General features: G+C 42.3%; 2 protein-coding genes across 4 annotated transcripts in view; one reads left to right on the forward strand and one right to left on the reverse strand.

Annotated features, from left to right (window-relative positions):
- Positions 1 to 5,188: 5,188 nt before the first annotated feature.
- On the reverse strand, positions 5,189 to 17,038 carry RABL3 (RAB, member of RAS oncogene family like 3). 2 transcript variants are annotated; one of them, XM_075107286.1, is made up of 8 exons: positions 16,908 to 17,038; positions 16,389 to 16,480; positions 15,078 to 15,207; positions 12,050 to 12,164; positions 10,509 to 10,659; positions 9,773 to 9,844; positions 8,666 to 8,704; positions 5,189 to 5,989 (listed from the first exon to the last, which is right to left on the reverse strand). In XM_075107286.1, exons 1-8 carry the CDS (start codon positions 16,951 to 16,953, stop codon positions 5,924 to 5,926), a joined length of 711 nt encoding a protein of 236 aa, XP_074963387.1. In that variant the 5' UTR covers positions 16,954 to 17,038; the 3' UTR covers positions 5,189 to 5,923. The 2 variants fall into 2 exon arrangements, with proteins under 2 accessions (XP_074963387.1, XP_074963378.1); XM_075107277.1 differs by lacking the exon at positions 16,908 to 17,038 and adding an exon at positions 16,574 to 16,817.
- Positions 17,039 to 17,195: 157 nt separating this feature from the next.
- Positions 17,196 to 22,336, forward strand: part of GTF2E1 (general transcription factor IIE subunit 1) — a 57,535-nt gene continuing 52,394 nt past the window's right edge. The window contains exon 1 of one of the 2 annotated variants that reach the window (XM_075107297.1): positions 17,196 to 17,350. The gene's annotated coding sequence lies outside the window, so the exon portion shown is untranslated. Of the gene's footprint in view, positions 17,351 to 20,478; positions 20,580 to 22,336 lie in introns of those variants that run through there. The other variant, XM_075107303.1, reaches the window with a different exon arrangement.

The following is a 22,336-nucleotide window of genomic DNA, read 5'->3' on the forward strand; positions in this document are numbered from 1 at the left end:
AAGCTGTATCTCAGTGATATAATGACAAAGCAGGAAAGAGAAAGCACATTTCTGTACTTAATAGTATTTGCAGCAGGGGTTGGCTAAGCAGCTAAACTGCCAAAGCTAGATTTCACAGCCTCTTTGGTGCCACAGATAGCTCTGATCATTTAAACCAACTTCCTTACACACATACTGGGGTACTTTTCTTCAAAGCTCTGTTAAAGCACATCTTTCAGAAACCCACTAATTTTACCCTGAAAAACCCCAAACAATGACAGGTCTGCTTTCTTCGATTAACCATTTCAGGTGTCATTACTCTCACTGTTCGGGAACTACATCTAATTTCAAGATCCGTTTAGACTCAGTTCCTGAGAATCAGTTTATTGCAGCTTTGCCTGCACAGTTGGAAAGCCTTTACACTGCTCATACACCCATGGTTAGCCATGAAGACTCTTCTTAACTTCTTCAGTGGGTATTGTCATGTATCATAAAGAAACATTTTCCCCATCTACTGATCAGATGTTAGAATAAACCCACAGTAGCGCAAGTGGGTAATATTCAGAACAATACTTTTGGCTACGTTATCAGGCCCTCGCTAGGTAGGAGAGCTTTGCAGTTGGATGTCTGAAATTAAAGAGGATTGGGACTGATTTTCTTCTCCTTTCACTCTCCTACCTGACACTTCCCTGATGTTTTCTGCAAAACCAGTGTCTGTCTGAGGACCACGCACAGTGCTGCAGCAAAGCACAGACTAAGGAAAGCTTTACCTCTGAGCACTTTCTGGTAACTTGCCAGCCAGTGACAGGTTTATCAATAATGATAGTGGCTTTTTGTCAAAAAAAACTAGTGTGCTAAGCCACAGACTTGTTCAACCCTATGAAGGAATCAAAGTCACTGGCGTCCTCGTAAGGAAAGTGAGACAGGAACATGACTTCTAATGGGAAGAGCTGACTAACAAAATAAATAGAAGGATTAAGCTCCTTTTGCTGAAAAGCAAAAGCAGGTTTTTGATCAGCAAAGTCTGTCACCTCCTTATCAACTGAGAAATGAGGATTCAAGCCCCGACTTCGCTATACCTCACTGAAAAATCTATTGACTGCAGGCTACTACACAGCAGTTCATATCTCATTTGTGGTAAATGAGAACATACTGCAGCTGCCTCTGCAAATATTATTAATAATGAAAATTTGTATTAAGGATGCACCCAAAACCCCATTATTGGATAGGTTTCATATGCTTAAAGCCAGAGACACCTTTGCTAAAGCCTGCTGCAAGGAGCAGGCAATCCTGTTGCTACAAGAACAAAAACATATCCTCAAGAATTTAAGGTCACTGTATACATGGGTTTCCTACTTCTCCGTGTGGAAATCAAGAGGGGCAGATTTGGGGGACATCCCAAATTCAGGACATATTCGTGTTTCTGACTATGTCCTCAGTCATCAAACTGGTCATAAATCAACCAGCAAGCTCTGCTGAACCCCTTGGGAAAAAAGGAGGCTGATTGGTTGATATACATTTGACCTGGGTGTGCATGGGAAGTCTAACACATCTCAAATGTACCTGCATGAGCCATCTTCGCTGACACCTCTGGTACACAGCACCTGGGCATATATTTCTGCCTGGGAAATAACACAGAGAGATTGAGTAGTTTCACTTTAAAGGAACTGGGTAAAAGTGCTTTGATGTTAAATGCGTCTGTCTGAGACAGACGGAAGAAGGAGAGATGTAGGAAAACAGAGAGACAGACATATGCACAGAGAGGTAAACGGAGAGACAGAGAGAGAAATCAAGTGGTACAGCAAGAGAGACAAAGCACGGTGGAGAGAAACAGAGAGAAAAACAGGAAGAAAGGGGGAACCAGAGGGTGGAGCGGGTGAGCACAAAGGGAGGGGTCTTTGTGACCCCGGTGACACCAGGGGCTCGGACAGGTGAGACATGGGAACTGGGGAGAGAAAGGGGGTAGAAATTGGGAGACAGGGAGCTGGAAGGACAGAGAAAGGGGGGCATTGGTGGACACAGGCAAGACAGGCAGAAGGGTCATAGAGGGCATGGCAGGGAGCAGAGAAAATAAAGGTGAACCACACAGACCAAGGAGTGAAGTGGGGCACAGAGGAAGTGTTTGGTGCCACAGCCCCAAAATTGGGGTGAGCCTTTTCTGGGCAGCTGAAATAGGTGAGGTGCAAACAGCAATGCAACTGCCTCTGGCTGCTTATGTACTCCTGGTTCTGATGAGAAGCTAGCACTTCTTTTAAGAATAAATGTAACTTCATCAACGTACATGACTCCATTATGCATCGCCCTGTCCTAAGGGGAAAAATTATACATAATTGTGGTTACCTGCTGCAATTTAAACAAGTAAGATACTTAATTTGGACTGGAGACCTATTTGCATTAAAACAGCTAAGATTTTGGATTCACAACATTACATTAACACAGGTGTAAGACAACCACTACATTCAAGTCTGTGGTCCAAGAAATAAACAGGGTTTCGCTGGACAATGAATATTTGGGAGAAAGATCAACACTGGGTTTTTTAATGACAATCTAAAACTGATGTTCAGACATTCCAAGATAGAAGCGAAGCAGGAGCATGGAAGGGATGGGGCAGTGAGTAAAGGTAAAGTCAATGAAAAGAACTGGGATGGTCATTCCGCATTGCCAGCTGCATCCTGATATTTGATACACACCACAGCAGGTGTGAGACACTCTTGCTCTGTACAATATAGGTACAACCAAGGTACGGTGCTTAACTGGTGGCACTTGTGTATGGAGCCTCTGTCTCTGATTAAAATAAAGAGGGAGATGTACCTAATCCCACACTACACCTAGCCAGGAGGTTAATGGTGCTTGCAACAGCTTCTGCCAGTTCCCATGGTTCGTCTTATTTCTAATTATCAGCGCGTTCTGCCTCTGCATTACATTTAGGAAAACAGAAGCTACTACTCCAAACAATATCATATGGAGCTCTTTCACTGTAGCAGTGTGTGCCAGCCATGGAGGCGTGAAAACTACAAAACAGGGACACTGCAATTATCCAAACCCAAGCATGGAAAAACCATGAGGTTTCAGGATTATATTTAAACATAACTTGAATATGCTAATAGCCTTAACTCGTCCCTGATGACATACTAAAAGAAGTAAAGTAGGTAAAATACATGGAAAATGCCACACGGGTGTTTTACAAAGCAATCTATTCTGATCAGGGAACACAAATGCTGAAGCACTGTAATCCTGGTCAGACGGCTCTGCAACCTTTTTTCAGGGCTTCTGATGAAACAGCACAGAAATTTAGCCTTTACCCTTTAGAATTATAACCAAATGACAGCTACCTAAAGGACTTCAGTGCATTAAAACTAACTACTGAAGTTAAATGATTTGTTTATGTAGGCCAGTGAAGGCTGGTGACATCAGAATAAATACTGTAACAACACAAACAGCTTGGAACAACTCTGGTACTCATTTTCTTCAAGTTAAACATCCAGACTAAAATTAAGAAGGGTAAACTCTTTAGTTCCCAATGTATTGAAAGCACTCCAATTTGATAAACAGATACATCAGAGCCTTGCCTCCAGGGAAGCCTCCTTTACTTTGCAGATGGGACAGTGAGACTGACCACGTAGTCACTTGTCAGACCACGCAGCGGGTCAATTCAAGAGCGGATGGAGATATCCTGGGAGGGGTTCTATGGCTTACAGCTGGATGACTGAGTCCAGGCAGACTTAGCAGAGCCTAGAGCAGGAGCCACAGCCTCAAGCAAACTTCTCTCTCAATCTGCTAACCTTCTACTGCTTGCCCACATGCTCTACTTTTCCTTGATACTATTCCCTTCATCTTGTCTCCCACCTATTGCCACTGTTATCTTTTTCTAATTTGCTCCTGAATCCAGACTGCCAGCACCTTCAGTCCCACTGATGCATAGGAACTATGCGTTCTCTCCTCTTCTGGGGTGTGAACTGACCTTCACAAGGTTTCTCATATGAAGATGTTTCTCCTTTGTGGAGCCTCAGGAGTGAAATGCACAAATACAGGTAAGCTGCAACTAGGGCTTCAGTCACCCTACAGCATGCTGAGCAACGTTCCTTTTTTGATTAATTGAAGAGGGCTACTTGGGACAGTTGCTTCCTCCAAAACAAAGACCCATACAACCATTGCTTCACATAGCATCTTGAAGTAAATGGCCTCCCTGACTCTACAACATTTGCAATTCTCCTAAAGAAGCCACAGAGTGATGGAAGCAATAGCTCTAGCTTTCTTGTTCTCCTCTGCAGTTCCTTGGTAACTGCAGGGAGCCCAGGTCTGATTACCCTAAGACAGCACCTGACCTTGAGAAAATAATTCCAGCTTTCACTGTCAAATGAGCAGAAAGGGACATTGGTGCTGTCATGAGCTGCACAGCTCAGGCGTGGGTTATTTGCTACAAATATTTCAGTACCTTATTTTCCCTGGTTGTAAAGTAAATGTAAACCGATAACCCATTTCATATAGGCATCTGAAAACTCACTGTGCTCCTGTTTGCAAATGCTCCACGACCTTTCTGGAAATGGCCTAAGGAAAAGTAACCACCTTTTTAATAAGTTTGACTAGTGCACCTAGCTGTCATTTTTGTGCCTGGTTAGTGGCAATAGGCAGTTTTCCATTCATTTCCAAGTAGCTGCTAGAGAAGAGCTGCAGGCAGATGTAATCCGCAGACTGCAGAACTCTGCTCGTTGTCAATTTCACACCAGCATTTTACTTTCTTCTATCCCCATTTATTATTAATCTGTATTTATATCTAACTCCTGCTCTTAGTTAGTCTTTGCCAGCGGCTTAGCCATTAGAGATAACTGTGAGGAAGGAGGGAAAAGAAGAAACTGCCATAAATCAGGCTTTTACCACTCCATATAATTATGGGAAGGTGAGAAAACTGTGCAAAAGCTTGGGCTATTTATGAAAACAACAGCTTGCACAGTAGATCAGACCAGGTCAAGTCTCCTTTTTCCTTAGTACTAAATATGAAAAGGAAACATCCCCATCACAGAACTTTCCTTCTAATCATGCTCAGCTCCTACTTTTTACAGGACTTTATATCCCTTTTAAAGTTCTATCCATTCTAATTCAGAGGATGTTCTTACATTTCATGTTTTCTGAATCCACTAAGCTCTCAGGCTCAGTAAGACCATGTCACATTTGTTCCAAATAAGCACTGCATAAAAACATACTTTTTCCATCAGCTTTCAGTGCATTGCCTTTTAATTTAATATTAAGAACAAGACCACACTCAATTATGAAAAGATAAACAGGAGTACCCGATTCAATTTGTTCTCTCCAAAGTAAACAATTTTAATTTAAGTAGCAGAATTAATACCACTTGTTTTCTAGTCATGATTTTCTTTTCAAGGTTTCAAATCTTTTATTCCTTTTGAATAGGGCTGAACAGTGTGTTCCAGGTGAGACAACACCATTCATTTAATGAAGGCATTCTATTATTTTCCAGACCATTCCTTACCCATTCTTACATTTTGCTCACTTGTTTTGTTCACTTTACTGTGAATGAGAAGCCCACTCAGTGTCATTTTTCCTTCAGAGGTAAGATGAATGTAATTCATTGCAAAGACTGTCCGTAAGTTTTCCAAAATGGAGACAAGGATGTCACATATACGTGCTTTGTATGATAAAGTTTCCCACAGCTTTGTGAGAGGCGTTCAATTTATTGCACACTTTCCCCAAATGTTCCCATATATCCCAACAGCCAGCAATCCTAAGAAACACTCTAGGCTTCAGATTACATTTTTGGAAGTTCTTCCCCAAGTCTTTTGCAGCAAAAGTAGCTTCAGCAGTCTACCCGGCCAAAACATAATATCATTTTACTCTGCTTGACATAAGCATTATTGTCTTTAAGCATCCAGCCGGAATGGGAATGTTGTTAGGAACTCAGAGAAGTCATCTTCCACTTCTTCAGTGTTCAATCATAATGAAGGCTCTTCAGTGTTCCTCCCCCAAACCTTTTCCTTTCAGAGAAGCCAGGAATCTAGAGACAGGAAAGATAAGTCCTCACGTCAGAATCGGCATGAGCTCCCTCTAGCCCACACTCGAGTGCCTGTTACCAAGCCAACTGCCACACTGCTTTCCTCTTCCACGCTGTCTCCAGAATCAGGACTAAAATGCTTCAGCATAGTGCTAAAGGGGCACCATCGATGAAACAAGATGCAGAACTTGAGTATGGCTCATTTGTTCCATGGAATTCCTTAAGGCTTTTTGGCAAAGGTTACAATGAAAGCCTTAATGTCTTGCGCAAATCCTGAACGAGTTAATTACAGATTTCAATGTCCATATTTCCCCCCAGATTCAAATGCATACAAGTATTTATCTTCCATTCATTTTTAAAACTATTAAATAGTATTACCAAGTAATTTGTAAAACTATTAAATAGTATTAACAAGTTCTATTAAACAGCTGTTGAGACTTTATGATTTCTAACCTGAGACAGCAGCACTTCACTGGTAGTTGAAAGTACAGTTTTATCAATTGCTGGAAGCTTTAAGAAAACCATCAGAATAGAAATGGCTGCAGCAACACAAAGGATTAGCGCTCCTGCTTTTGCAGCCAATCTGTAGACACCGCTTACACCGTGACAATGAGAGCTTACAAAGAAAATCTACTTGAAACCATCAGAAGCTTCTCTGGCTTAAGGGTGTTTCAAAGAGATTTGCAATCCAATGGACCTATGAATCTCCTAAAAGAAAGAGATGCACCGCTCTCTAATACTGTATGTGTATCCTATTGGTGGCATCATAAATCTATTTGATTACAATCCAGAATAACTTTTAGATATCTAACTGCATACAAGCAAAACCAGCAGACCCAATAAAAATGACCTCCCAAAACAATTCCACACTCTCGTAGGAAATAGATTATATTAAAATGGAAGGTGTCAACCAAACAAACAAAATAAATCACACCAGGAGAACACAGGCATGTACCGATGGTATGGGACAAAAATGTAATTTACAATGCAAAGTAGATTGCACACTTCATTGGTAAACTGAGAAAGCTGAAGAGCTCACCCAAAATAAAAGTCCACTAAAACCCCCACAATTTCGATGTAGTTAGGGTTTTCAGACCCAAAACTCAAACAGATATGCAAGGTATTCATTCAGGAATTGTTTTGTTCATCTCTGAAAAGCAATCATCTCTAAAGGAAAAATCAGGCAGATTTTGCACAAAGGTTTGTCTCATCAAAACTGCTTTGGGAATTCGAAAAGGAAAAATGCAATCATTGTAACTAAAAAGTAGCAGGATACCATAGCTAAAATCTCATCTGCTTTAGCATTTTTAATATCAAAGTCACTAATTAAGAGTAACAATTATTTATCAGAGATCTGAGTGAAGTCATAGCTACAATTTGAAACTTATCATTCTTTTCATCCTGAAGAAGTCTATAATAGAAATACCTCAAAATACGAGTGATCGAAGAGACCTATTGTAGAAAACCCACAAACACACTAGTAAGATTTACATTAAGTAGATCTTTTCAAATAATAACATTAAGAGGTTATAATGAAATCTCCCGTTCCCAGTTGGATTTTGCCTCTTTCAACATGACTGTCCACTACTTAAGATTTGTTTTAAGCTTTTGAGCTATTTTCAGTGACGCAGATGAAAGTAGTCATCAGAAGGCTGTAATCTTCGGCACATAGCCATAAGGAATATAAAGTTAATCCCTGGCTAGCCACTAAAAATGATCAAGTAAGAAAAATAAAAATCTTACATCATGCATCAAAGACAACCAGCACACAAGCAGATATCTGCATTAAGCTATTATCCCCATGAAAGGGAGACTTCCTTTCAGTAGAATGTGGGAAAAGGGGAGAAGGGAGGAAAAAAGGCATCATACAGAACTAAAAGAAGAAAAACAGAATTTTTTTTAAAAGGCATTAAAAAAATGCTCAAAGCAAGTAAGCATTTTGTAATTTGTGACTATTTTTTCCACACTCTCCCTATGAGGCTTTCAGCACAGCTACATCTAACGATAGATTTGATTGTATTTCAGCAGTGCTATTCAGGATAATTTGCAAGCACCTCACAGATACAGTAAGTGGAACCTCGCTACCCCCCGCATAGTGGACTGCATGTGGGAAGGTGGGGGGCACAAAAAGTTGAAGTGGCCTGCCCAAACCAGGAGAGTAATTTTGCTAGTTCTTCACCAACTGTACTGAAAACAGTTTAATTCAGCCATTTAGGAATGAATTACAAGCTGGTATCATACTGCCATTTTCCCTGTGGCTCCACTGGTTCTATGAAAAACACCTGTACAAAACACAAAATGCTAGTCCCAGCCGTGCAAAAAAAGCCTTTCCATTGACCTTCAGGACAGCATCTCTGGCCTAAATCTGCAACCAAACAGCCTGAAGCTGACAGATCTCAAAGAGATCATATCTGCCCTTTTTACCTTACTCTTGCAACTTCTACTATTTTAGCATACTTAATTATTTCACTGCCAATCACATTACAAAGACTTCAGATGGCAAGAGTCAGCCATTTTTCTGTCTATCCAAAACAGCTGTGATACCACAGATTTAAAACCTCAATTACCAGCATAGATTATCATTTAAGTCACATGAAGCCAGTGTTTTAAAGAGGACTCTCTCAGCAGTTCACATTACACAGGGAGAAACAAAACAAAAAAGGAGGAAAAATGACAAACCTGATTGCCATCTCTTAAGAAGTATCTCTTCTCTATGACCTGGGGAAAACAGAGAATGATCTTAGCTGGCATGGTGTATGCATAACCTCAGATTCCAGTCAACACTTCACATGTGGGCACTGAAACTCACGGCTAACTGCAACAAGCTCTGAAGGTCCCTGCTCCAGGCCCACTGCATTAAGCACAAAGCTCTGTTACACACAGGAGTTGCTACCTTCAGCCATTCTTAGTAAGGTTGTATTATCCTCAACTTCTACACATCTAATTTAGTTAGGCCTCTTTAGTAATGGAGGTGATGGTTTCATCATCCTTACTGCATCAGTTATTCCCAACCCACTCTGCAGGCGCAGCAGTTCTGAGCACTAGCAAAAGCTCATGCTGCAGGTGCGTAATAACTCCAGTCGTTCTGAACAGTCCCTGGGCACAGGTGATGCTTGAGAAGAGGTAGCCTGACTCGCTCTCCGAGAATGATGCACAAATTATCTGTGCTGAAGGATACCTATGGAGGCACTACCGTCAATCTGAGAATCAAAAAGTGATTTTTATCACCCTGTAAAATCTACACTCTCCTCCAACGAAAATTCAGGCCAAATTTCCTCTAAAGCATGATCTATTACAGAAGGTGATCCGCTCTACTATGATCTCTTCATCCGATCTCTTAAACCAGAGCAATCCTTCTGTCACTTTCACAGTAGGCCTTGAAACTCTCTTGTGCAGTAAGGGAGAGTAATACACCGAATTTCTTAATTCCTGAAGTTTGCTTTAACTGGGAGCAACAGAGCTAACCATAGTCTTGTAACTCCCCGCATAACTACATTAGCACACTGCAAACCCTCTGGCATGCCCAAGGACTCCAAAAGCATATGCAGAGTTTCTTTGCACATTTGTGAATTCTTTTTCATTGCTCTATGCACATAAAGAATGAAGCCTTCAAGGATATCAGCTATTTTCTGGAGGTTTCCAAAATCTTTGGCCTCCCCACACCTGGCTTGAGCCAACTCGAAAAATGGAACTTGAAAGGAGCAGCTAACTGTTGTTCCACGCTCACACCACAGACGGTGTTCAATACATAGAACAATAAAACATAACTTAACTGACTTGAGTTACCTTATCAAAAAACCTGCTTAGCTTGACAGCATTGGATGAACCCGCAGCCAGGTAACGAGGATTGGTGCAATCCTAGAACACACAAAAGACAACCAAGCACAAGGAAATCAATGCAAGGAAGCCATACACATGGAAATCAACATACCCTTCCCCTTGACACACACACATGCAATCATCTAGGGAAAACACTGTATGTCTGCTGATTTCTGCTCCACAGTCATTTAAGAGAAAAGGCCAACTTCTGTTCTGTGAATCAACCGGAGAATTCTAAGTGCCCCCCTATGCACTCCATGTTTTCCTTCTGCCACCATTTATACAGCCAGCTAATAATTTTTACCGGCTCCACATGAGATAGTGCATGAGTCTGTATGCATGTGTGTGTATATACAAGCACTCACACAGCATATGTATGTTTTTATACATACATACATATATACACACACAGAGTGTATATAAAGTAATCTTGAGCTTTCATTTAAAGATAGTCTGTGTCAAAACTAAGAACAGGGAACAGAAAACTTCCAACCATCAATTTTAAGTTTCAGTGACCTTATCTAACACCCCTTATAACTGCCTATGGTGAAACAAAGATGATCATTTCATCAAGCAAGGACGGCAGCCAATCAAAATGAGAAAAACTCCAAAAGCCCAATTTTTTAAACAACATCTTTACTTTCTAAAAATCAGAATCACTCCTGTATAAAATAAAACCAACACTGGTGACAAGGATACTAACCAAATTTATCTCTTCAGCATTGAAATCCTCAGCCAAGAAAGCTGTTCTAGTCAGAACTTCATTCCGCTTAGTTTCTGGGATCTGATCCAGCTTAGTTCCTATTACCAGCAGCGGAATCTGGTTATCAGCAAACTGTTCACGGTCATAGTCACTGATGAGGGGAACAAATACAATTCTGAATGAAGTGATGGTCATGTAATTGGACACAGGGGCACCATCAGCTCCCCTGTCCCTTTCAAATAATATTTATTAAGGGTCATTATTTAACTAAGTGAGAATGTGCTGTATCTGTAAATTAAGGAGGGGCTTCTGCATCTCCGTCACAACAGAGGGACTGAAAGGAAAGAGAAAAGAAACCATGAGTTGGATTTCTTCTCAGCTTAAAAGAACTGCAGAAGAAATGCTAGGGAAGAAGAGAATCAGGAAAGAAACAGGAATTCCAGTATTGTTCCAAGTGTATGCAGCCACCAGAGCTGGGACTGGCATCTCTGAATATCTAAAGTTCCTACATATATACCCGTTTTAAGGAGGGACAATGGAGTAAATTGCAACTGTGAAACACTACCCAGTTCCACCTTAGATCAATGAGGGTTGGAATAACAGTTCTGTTGTGGCAAGCTACTACTTATTCTACATTCAAGTAAAGGTAGCCGCTACAAGCTGAATTCCAACAAGCTTTGATTCAGATATGAATAATGATCAAAGACAGTTTTACAACCACCAGCAACAATTTGACCAAGCATCTGTCCCTGACTGTGTTAAGCTTTTGAAAAGTAAAACAATTGTGAAGAACCTATATGTGGAAAACTGGAAAAATCTGCAGTTTATATAGTGCAAACCCTCTTTCCCTTCTCCCATGTTTCTACAGAAACACCTATGTACCAGCACAGGCAGATAAACATTCTTCCCACAAAAAGCTACCCCTTACTATTGATTTCCCGCTCATGTGTGAGTTTTATCAATGAACTTGAAAACTCCTTCATGACAGGTATAACAGGAGCATGGAGATACAGGAGGAAACTCTTGACAAGATGTTGGAAAGCTAATTATGAACATGCTGTTTAAGCCACACTCCTGAAATAATTCCCCAACCACCCAAAACAAAAAACATAATTAAGTGAAATTCCTCAGTCTTGGTGCATTGAGGGAAAGCCTTTTGGAACAGAGACGTGCTATCCCATGACACTCCTGTACAAGGGCTTTGCATGTCTCAGTACAGACACACAAGTCTTCAGGTATCAGGGACTGGATGCACTCTCACAGAGGCCTCAGGCAAATGAAGGACACTAAACATCTTTTCCCTTAAAGCAAGGTTCTCTGCCCTACAGTTTGGGAATCTACCAGCAGAATGGCCTGACTGGCAGTGCAAAACAGAAAGAACAGCAATTTTCTGTGATACCCCCTTTTTTTTTCTTTCTTTCTTAAAAGTCTAGACACATCGCATTTCATGTGGACTTCAAGTAGCCTTAGGGATGAACACAAACTTCCATAACAGCTTGGAATTATTGTGTCTTCACTCTGCATGTATGTTTTTCACTCACCCATTTGTCACGAGAACTCCTGTTGGAGCGACATCTCTGTTGAGTGCTTCCAAAGACCAGCGATACAAATTCTGGGATGATTTCTTATTGGTTAAGTCATGCACTAAAATTATCCCTAAAGTGAAAGAGATAGCAGCAAGATGCTATTTAATGATATGTATATATTTTTCCTTATCTTACCAAAATGACATCTGCAGGTTCCCAGATATCTGAGAATGAAGAAAGGGAAATATAACCAGTTCAGTTACAGTGAATAAGCAAAGCCGAAAAATATCAGGATGCAACAGGTTTTTTAAAGCTGCTTATCAGGAATTGGATAAGAGCTAAGAGAAAAATCTCATGAAAGGAGGAAGCAAACAGCTGCCTCAGGGCTTAATCTGCAAGACACTTGCAGACATTCCCTGATTATGCTCTGTCTAGTCCTAATGATACTGAAACTCTGTACTACTGCAGCAGAGAATTTAGCCTTTCTCTGTTTTACCTAATTGGTAAACATAACTATCTTTTTGTCACACCATCTAAGAAGTTGAAAGGCTGTTTCTTTGTTTCAAAGCTTTTAGAGAGCACTATTGCTTTCCTGCATTTTCCAGAACTAATGCTACATACTTGGGGAGGTATCCAAAGGGGAAACAGACTCTGATAAACTTTCACAGTCCACCAACTGGCTGGAAGAAACACGAATTAATAAGATTTCATGTATTTAAGATTCTAGCATTACTCATTACCATGATCCTTCAAAATGTAAATTCTGAGATAGAAAAACAGCCACCCAAACTTCCTAGCTGTGCTATTAACAGACACCCACTTCAGATAACCACATTTCCTAACTCAATTACCAACTCCTGCTAGCAAATTTCTTCTATTTATTCGCACCTTTTGCAACCTGTGGAACATTCCTACTTCCTCCAGACTTCAAACCATCATTAGTTCAAGGACAAAATGAATTATACCCCTTAGCTTCATCAGGAATTGTTCTCAACACATTCCACAGCCCACAGGTGGAGAAAACTTATTAATATAATCTTTCACCTTAACTCCCAAAGGTGCCATCTACTGTACATGCCACGAACAAACCACATTTCCACAAATATTCTCCACTACTCCACAAGACTGTGCACTCTCCTGTGAGAGTTCCCAGCATATGACAACCATAGTCCTATTTGAAACAATTTATCTCAGTAACAGCATAAAAAGGCAACTCAACTGTGTGCCCACCCCCAGCGTTGGGAGAAAAAGCCTGATACAACATACCTTGGACTGCAGCAACAGATTCAGAGGCACTGCTGCATCATATGCAGGAAATGCACTCCACCTCCAGACACCCTCCCTCAGTTACGGTTTTGACTGGTCAGTTCCCTTACCTGCTTTGTCAAAAACCTACACAGTTAGTTGCACCAGCAGAAAAAGACTATGTCAACACCAAAAAAGGGCAGGCAGGACCAATGACTACTCAAGGAAGTGTCCCTCTCCTGTTAAGCTCTGCAAGCCACAGCCTTACTGCCTAGTCGCTGTCCTAGACCATCACAGTCCACACACCAGATGCAGAGACACCAAAGCAGACCATCTGCAGTCAAACCAAAGGCAAACTGTACCTAACCTGGTCAACAACCAGGTCTCGCTGACAGCCTACATAGATGCTGCCACAACCAAACATTAACTGCCTTTTGATCTCAGGTTTTCAGACCACTACAAGCCCAGAAAACACAAGCGGTCAGGCAGAAGGAACACATTCATCTTCCCCTGTCAAATCAGGTCAAACAGAGGCAATTTGTGACACAAGCTCTAATGAAGGAATTAATCTAATGAAAGAAACCAGAGCCAAGGCTAACTACCAAAGTCAACAGTTTTCATATGCAAGCTGCCTAATAATATCTTTTGGGCAGTGGAGAAAAATAACTGTTTTAATAATATCATCAACTATAATTCAGACACATAAGTTCAAGATTTAATCTCCTAATGGGCTGTTCTAAGACATTTCCAAGTCTGACCCCCACTCACTGGCATACTGTGGATTTGGTGTCAAAAAGAAATACATTTTTTTCATATACCAAAGAGGCTTGCTTTGAGGGCACAGCTCAACTCAAACCTTGCTTACAGAGGTCTGGTTAACAATATAAGCAAGAGGTACCTATACAGTTTTCCTTCTGGGAGAGGAGGAAGAAATAACTAGTTAAATAATCACAGAGCAAGAATGTTTATTGTATGGCTAAACACATTATTGAAAGGCCCTCAAAAAACTGAGGACAAGAAATGAGAATCAAACAGAGCATTTGAGACTGATTTTAGAAGCAGCTGTTAATCTTTTGTGCACCTATTTTTAGTGAACTATCCTTGGATGCCAAAAAGTAACAATTGAAATACTGTGTTATTAAGTTTATAATCTCTTATTTGCTCTTATTAGTGGTACAGATGAACTATTAGCCCTTTAAGTCAGTCCCTCAACAGAAGGCATAAAATACCACTTTCTGTCTACAGCAAGATTCAATTATTAAAAATAATTTGGCAAATTAAATGAGCAGAGGCAAGATGGTTATCAGCATACTGCAATTTTATGGAGAACAGTTCAAATTTGCCAGGGTAGGCTATAACTATGAAAGTTCATACAAATTCAAATAATTATTTCCATGCTGCAGGTTTTGGAACCGAACCGATGAGAAAATATAAATCATAATTCTGCACGTATTTGAGGCCTGGAAAGATGAAGGCAACCTTTACATCTGCAAGTGTAGCTGGAAGGGACCCCACTGCAACTTCAAAGATTCCCTGCTGCCCAGCTGCACAAGACTGAAGTGAAAAGCTGATGAAGCTCAATTGCACAGGTTTGCCAAAAATAGCTTGCCTGTTCAGAACTGAATCCATAAAATTCTGCCTACAAATGGTATCAGGTTTTTTCCTGTATAAATGTCCTGGAATCAGAAAAGAGAACAATATATCCCTCAGCCAGACTTAAAGGAATCCTGCTGCAGAACCAAGAGACAGCTCATGACAGAGACAGTGATAAAACCAGATTTACAGCAAGCAAACTTACCATTCAGCAAGTTATAAAACACTGCTCGCGTGCTTTTCACACTAGTGGCACTACCCACTGAACCTCCAACATCCCATAGCTCAATGTAGTAGGTCTTCTCTTCTGGAGTCCCTTCTTTGTAGTCATGGATCTGAAGAAAAATTCACATCATACATAACCACAGCACCAGCTCACAGGAGTTGATCCACACATCACTTATACATTCAGCTGAACGGATTATTGTACTTGGATAGAAATTTGTAAATTCTCATGTTGACACCCTTTCAAATCTCTCAAGTAGAAGAAAGATGGAATGAGTCAAGCAGTGGCCACTGGATACCACAGCTCTTCATGAGGTCCACCTTGGTGAGTCAGCAGGGAGTCTCCTTTCTATTAACAAACTTAATGCCTCATGATGTGCTTAGAAGTAGCATGTTGCTAAAGCAGATGAAAAAGTAAGGTCATAGCTTCTTACAGTTGTTAAAACCCACATGGTAGTGCGGCAAGAATATTAACACAGGTGACCACACATCCGGTTCCAAATGACTACCTTTTGCCTCTCCAAATTCTCATTGACACCTCAACTGAATTAAACAACAATTTTTGCCCCAGTATCTGCTAGGTATTTTTGCTCCACAGTCAACCAGGATTGCCATGTTTCTTTCCCCAAATCTTGGAAATATATTTCAGCATAGACAGTAAAACAGGATCATTCCTAACCCATGGCAACATATTTCAAGGAGAATGCAGCAAGGAGTGATAAAGGAAGAAAGCATTTATCACCACCCCATGAGGTCTGTAGGTTAGGCCAAAAAACTATTAGACAAATATCATCATTCCTCTAACAGCAGGTCCTGCAATAAGCAGAGAGGAAGAGAAGTAACCCTACGGTCACGCTCAGTACCCTCAAATTAAACAAGAAAATTGTTTTTTCCCCAGTATGTTTGGCTGACAATGTAGTTACACATTAAGTGGTGATAAAGTGAAGTGATAAAGGGAAGTGAACTTTAAGCTCTGAGCCTTCTGTCTTGAACTAGCTGCTCCATGACTTGTAACACACCAGTGGCCACTGCAGTGAGGAGAGGCAAATGACAAGCATCTTGTCTGCTTCTGACAACCTTGTAAGGTCAAAACTGGCTCACATAAGCGCTCATCTCATGTTTAACACTATTTGCTTCTAAAGATTAAGCTCTCAGACAAACAGAACACTGAAGCACACTTCTTTCTCAGGGAAGGAGGGGGAGGAAGTAATTAAAAGAGAAAAAAAAAAAGGCAAGGTCTTTCCCTTCCATGTTAAGACACAGCTATGAAGAGGTCGGGCACGTCACCTACTCGAACATCCACCGAGCAGCCCACTGTCCAGGACGGGTTTCCCAAGACCTGGTTTTGGCATAAGAGGTGAACAAGTGAAGATTTTCCAACACCTGCAAGTGCACACAGAGAGATGACATCTCCTGGGAGATCACATACGGGCAGGTGTGTGAGGCGAGACGCCACGAGCAGAGGCACTGACTAACCACGGACAGTTACCCAGCAGTAGCGAGTAACGGCTACCAGTGAGTGCCCAACGGCCGGGGCAAAGGGGGATGGGAGGCACAGGGCAAGGCTCCAGAGACCAGCAGGGACGTCAGCACCGCCGGCCCCGGGCCGGAAAGCCGGAAGTGAGCAGGACCACCCCACCCACCGGTTCCCTGCCAGGCGGCGGGCGGGAAGAGGGGTAGGGCGAGGGAGCGGCGCGGTACGCATGCGCCGCCCGGCACCTCCAGTGGGGGGGTACTAGGACGCCCCCCGCCCGCGCTCTGCGCGCGCGTGTTGGGCGGGGCGCGGGGGGACGGGGACACACACACTCACCGGAGTCGCCCAACACCAGCACCTTGACCCTGTCCAAAGCCGCCATCTTACTCTACCTAGCAACAACCCCCGAAACCACCGCTCCCTCCCCAGCGCCGCCAATGGCGGCGCACGCTCCTTCCGCTTCACTCAGCCTATTGGCTACCTCAACTTCCAGCTACTGGCGTCGCTTTCACTTTTGATTGGTTCAACTCATGAGGGGGCGGGAACACTTGGGGCATTATGAGGATATGACTGGCTCGTTTTTCCGTCGCTCATCATTCGGTCCCGAGGCGGAATGCGCGCGGCGTATGGGACGGTGGGGGGGATCATCTTGCGCATGCGCCTTCCGGGGAGCGCCGTTGGGCAAGGTGCCTGGCGCCTTGTGACGCCACAGGTGCGCGCGGGCGGCTCTGTCGTCCCCTCGCGGAGCTGCCGAAAGCGCCGCCCGGAGCGGGGAGCAGGTCAGTGCCGGCCCCGGCCGTGCCCGTCCCCGTCCCCGTCCTGCGGCGCCGGGGTGGGCCCACCGGTCTCCCTCCGCCCTCCTGGAGCCGCCAAGGGCCGCCCTGGGCCGGGACTCAGGCGTTGCCGCAAGCGCGGAGCCGTCCCGGGGCCCTTGGCTCGGTGAGCGGCGGATACCGGAGGTTCCCCCCGGCCCGGCGCTCCGGCCCTCCGGCTGGTTTGGGTGCTGCTGAGGGGCCGGCGTCGCCCGCGGGGTCCGCCCTCTGCCTGGCGGCCCTGTTTTGCCTCTGGCTCCAAACCACCGTGTGCTCTTTATGGGGGGTTTCATGTTTGTTGTTAAGAGATATTGCTTAGCCCCTCAAGTTTCCTCTCCTACAGGAGCCTAAACAATCAGATGATTAAAACTCAATACATATGAGTGTATTGAAACTCAACACTATCAGGAATAGTGTGGCCAGCAGGAGCAGGGAAGTGATCGTGCCCCTGTACTCGGCACTGGTGAGGCCGCACCTCGAGTACTGTGTTCAGTTTTGGGCCCCTCACTACAAGAGGGACATTGAGTTGATGGAGCATGTCCAGAGAGAGGCAGTGAAGTTGGTGAAGGGTGTGGAGAGCAGGCCTTTTAAGGAGTGGCTGAGGGAGCTGGGGTTGTTCAGTCTGGAGAAGAGAAGGCTGAGGGGAGACCTTATCGCTCTCTACAACTACCTGAAAGGAGGTTGTAGCAAGGTGGGTGTTGGTCTCTTCTCCCAAGTAACTAAAGATAGGACAAAAGGAAATGGCCTCAGGTTGTGCCAGGGGACGTTTAGATTGGACATTAGGAAAAATGTCTTTGCTGCAAGAGTGGTCAGGCATTGGAACAGGCTGCCCAGGGAGGTGGTGGAGTCACCATCCCTGGAGGTATTTAAAAGACGTGTAGATGTGGCACTTCAGGGCATGGTTTAGGAGATATGGCAGTGTTGGTTTGACAGTTGGACTTGATGATCCTAGAGGTCTTTTCCAACCATAATGATTCTATGATTAAGAGCAGGTAGGGAATAGGAAGCCATGCAAATACCATAAAGGGCTGTCTACTTCACGTGGCTTTAAAGCTTAGTCTGCCACTAGAGTCCAGGAAGCCTGTGCAATTTGTAATCTGAAGAAAGCCATGAGTTTATGGGATTCTGGAGTAACTGACACTGTAACAAATCTAGGGTACAGTGAAATGAGCTGGGTGTATGGAGTCATTCAGCAGCGTGCTGCTGTCAAAAAGGACGTCTTTAAGCTCATTCCTTTGTGCTGTGTTTGCCACTGGCTGAGCCCTTACAGTGAAATCGTTCAGTTCTCCAGGTCAGCAGAATATTTTCTTTTTGCACATTAATTTTCTTCTGGCTTCAAGAGCTTGCTGGCTCCCTGAGAAGCAGATGAACATGACATCTCATAATGGCACTAAGCTGTTAAATGGGCCTAGCTGTTGAACTTGTATCATTACAAGTGGCTCAGGATGAATAAGGAGGATCAACATGCTGAAAAGGGTGTTCAGCAGTGCACAGTTAAGGTACATTTTCATGAAATATAGGTGGTTTAATATTTTTCAGCTGCAAAAGGTGGAGTTTATTCTTTCATCTCTTGCCCTGTGCTGGCATCTTCTCACATCTGCTCGTTCTGTTGCTCAACAGACTTTTCTACTAGCTGATTAAACTGTCAAAAAGCCTAGTAAAGGGGAGGGAGGAGGTATTTTTCTGCCTTTTAGTGATGCAGATTGGTGCATAGGAAGGTCTTGTGAGTGCCCGAGCTGGCAAGGGAGAGAGCAGAGCCATGTGCTCGGGAGAGGAGAAATTACCCTTTTGGCGGCAATAAGGGATGATGAGAGTTTCGTTCTCCTTCATACCTTCCGATTCCTTTAAGATACTGTTTACAGCTTGCTTTCACACAGAATGCTTTAGGGAATTCTAAGCAAAAACTACATGAATTAAACTAACTTGGCATCTTGTTATTTAGTTTCTCTGTTCCTTTGTTGCTTAAATCCACAGTATATGTACACTTGTTTGCTGCACCCTGATGCACTAAAACTTTTCTAAACCGAATACTTTCATAAATCTTAGTCTTCTTTATGAGATTCCTGAAATTTATCTGTCATGACGTGAAGTGTGGTGTTCCAGGTATCATTGAATACAGGATATAAAAAACAATTACTGCTTTATTCCTGTCAGAAACTTAACAAGGAATCCTGGGGTTAAGCCCACTGTACTTCAGTGTAATCATGACTTCTTAGGCTTGATATTTGTGAGAAATGCTCTTACTTCTTTTCCTTTAAAAACACCCCAAACCTTATAACTTCATTATGTGAGGGCCCATGCTGAGGTGTTTCTAAAATAACGGTTATTCTTCTGCTGGTACATGGTTAGATTGAAGTGTAAATTGTAAGTTTCTGATGTTTGTGATTAAAATGTTCTAGTGGCTCTACATTACATTTGAGTCGATTTAACATCTTTGCTACTATATGGGGAAAGCTCACTCTTGTACATCCCTAGCCATGCTTTCTTCTCTTTGCTTTGCATAGGTTCTAGTCTGGTAACATAAATGATTCGGTTCTTGAACTTTTCCCCCTTGCCCACCCTCTAAAATACCCTACTTTTTTTTGACATGCTAGTTTTTAACTTTTTATCGACTTGATTCGCCTTGAACAGGCAACTATCAAAATTAGCACAGAATGGTGGGCTTGTGGCTGAAAGCTGGGAAGGAAAAGAAAGACTTCTTTGTGGGAGGGAGGGTATGATTTGACTTAAGCTGTAACAGGAAAGTGTACCTTCACTATTCTAGCCACTAAGTTTGGCCTCCCATAAATAGTGCACTCTATTTTTTCTTACAGCTACAACTGTAAATGGTTTGTTAATGCTAATGTGCCTTTGAAGTACTTCTGAATATTACATCTGTTTGTATACAGGCACATAGGTAGCCCTTTAATTTACTGACATCTTGCTATTTTTTATGTCAGTTTCAGGTTATGAATGTGATTGAGAATTACATCCTGAGCCTCCATTGTTCAGTTTCTGCCTTGCATGGTCAGATCTTGTGTCCTTATGTGTGGTTTCATATATTTTTATTTGTGAAATTAGGTGAAAATGTCCTAATTTCAGCCAGGACCTTCAGCTTTTCTGTGTGCAGCTGCAGCACAACTTTTCATTTTTAGTGAAGAAAACCCTTGGATACATGTGGCCTCTTGGTTACGATTCATGGAATGCAAAGAAGAAGGTAGGATTTGAGTGAAAGCAGATTGTTCTTTTCTCCTTTAGTACTTCAGGGCAGGTCTTGCAATGAAAATACACAATTTTTCATCAGATGTAGTACAGGAGGAAGGCTGGGCAGCAGTGTTCCTGAAGTCTTCAGGGAATGGAATTCAGTAAGCTTTTGCTAAAATGCCAGAAGACTTTATCCCTGGATGACAGGGACGTGTTGCACAGATCATCTGCTCATTACAGAGAAAGGCAAAAAAAAGCCGACTTGAAAATGGAAGATTCTGTGTCATTCTCCAATTTCTGGAAAGGATAAGTAGTGTCTGATGTTACCTTGTACAGACATTTAAAATCTTGGTAGCATGTTTTCCTACTGTAGTTCTGAAATTTGTGCCATCTCTCCCTGTACTTGGGAAGAGTCAGAATCGTTCCTCTCAGCTTAACCTCATCATCTTCTGGAAGACAGAATTTTAAATTTTATTAGAGTGAGAGACTACAAAACTAGGATCTGGTGTTTGCAAGTGACTGCTGGAGTGGGTTATGGTATGCACTGGTTCCCAGAAGCCTGATGTACTTCCCACATTTACAGGTGAGGGACTCTCTTAAAATCTGATTTTGATTTTTCCTGAAGAAACTGTGTCAGTAGTGTAAGCAAGTCCTTTTATTTGGTCTTTTTTTGAAATGTTGTGGCAGAAACCTGCAGAAACTTTTTTCCAAACAAATCAGCAAAACCTGGTCTTAAAGATTTAGTTAAAAAGAGCACTAACAATTTAAATTAGATGTGAGGAAACACAGGAAGGACCTTTTCAAGTGTGAACAATATGTCTGATAGACCTAGGTTCCCAGCCAACCCTGCAACTCCAAGTTTTCCTCCAAAAGAGATCTGGGGCGTTGAAAAGGGTTTGTATAGCCAAATGAGTTGAAAGCAGTCTGCTTCCTTTTTCAAGATCCCGCGTTTAAAATGTTCACCTTGTCACATACACAAACAGTGAGGAGACTTCATTAAGTTTTCGATATAAAATTGCTAGTGGAATTCATTTAAGCCTCAAAGTTACATGTTAAACCAAGGTGATGCTCATTGGCAGTATTAGATAAAAATTCAGGTTAATTCATTGGCTGACTTAAGTTTTCATAACTTGTAGTTCTTGTTTCATCTACATTGTGGCTTCTAGGTATCACCTTTTAGGACGTTTTGTCTTTTTTTCCTCAGCTTGAGTCAGGAAAAGCAGGAAGAAAAGCAGACCCTACATCCTTAGCACAATTCCTGTATGAGTTTGCAAAAGAATTCTTGAAATCTTTGTACATAGAGAAGACAAGTTCAGTTGCTTTGACGATGCATCAAGAAAGTCCTGATCAGTGGAGATGCTTGCTCTGAATTTCTGGCTTGTGTATGGTCTTTGGCTCCATCATACTACTGAATGATTTCTTGCAGTCACTTGCTCTCCTCTCAGTTTTCTTTCTGACATCTCGAGTTATGCTCAAGACCTACACCTCATGCATTTTGCTCCACCTGAGGTATGATCTCTGTTTTGCAGACTGTACCCTGAGTTTCTTCACCCAACCGATCTGATTGTATTTTGTAACTGTAGGCCTTTCTTCCCAGTCTTGTCTCTTATAGCCATGTCAATATTTATTCTTTTATTTAGAGCAATTTTTTGAAAAACCCAAATGAGTATTTAGGGTTGCTGTCCTCTGTGATAACATAGACAGATCTCCTTTCCTCCTATACCTGTAATACTGAGTTGTATTCATGTAATTACCCAGAACAATTCCCCA

This window comes from Phalacrocorax aristotelis, chromosome 1 (genome assembly GCF_949628215.1).
Source record: "Phalacrocorax aristotelis chromosome 1, bGulAri2.1, whole genome shotgun sequence".
In the NCBI taxonomy this organism is placed as follows: domain Eukaryota; kingdom Metazoa; phylum Chordata; class Aves; order Suliformes; family Phalacrocoracidae; genus Phalacrocorax; species Phalacrocorax aristotelis.

Excerpts from the sequence above, each read along its gene's own strand:
- RABL3 (XM_075107277.1), bottom strand. The coding sequence starts at position 16,802 with ATGCGTACCGCGCCGCTCCCTCGCCCTACCCCTCTTCCCGCCCGCCGC. Across the intron at positions 16,481-16,573 it reads CTGCTGGGTAACTGTCCGTG|GTGTTGGAAAATCTTCACTT; the intron begins GTTAGTCAGTGC and ends GTGCACTTGCAG. Across the intron at positions 15,208-16,388 it reads GCTGCTCGGTGGATGTTCGA|ATCCATGACTACAAAGAAGG; the intron begins GTAGGTGACGTG and ends ATTTTTCTTCAG.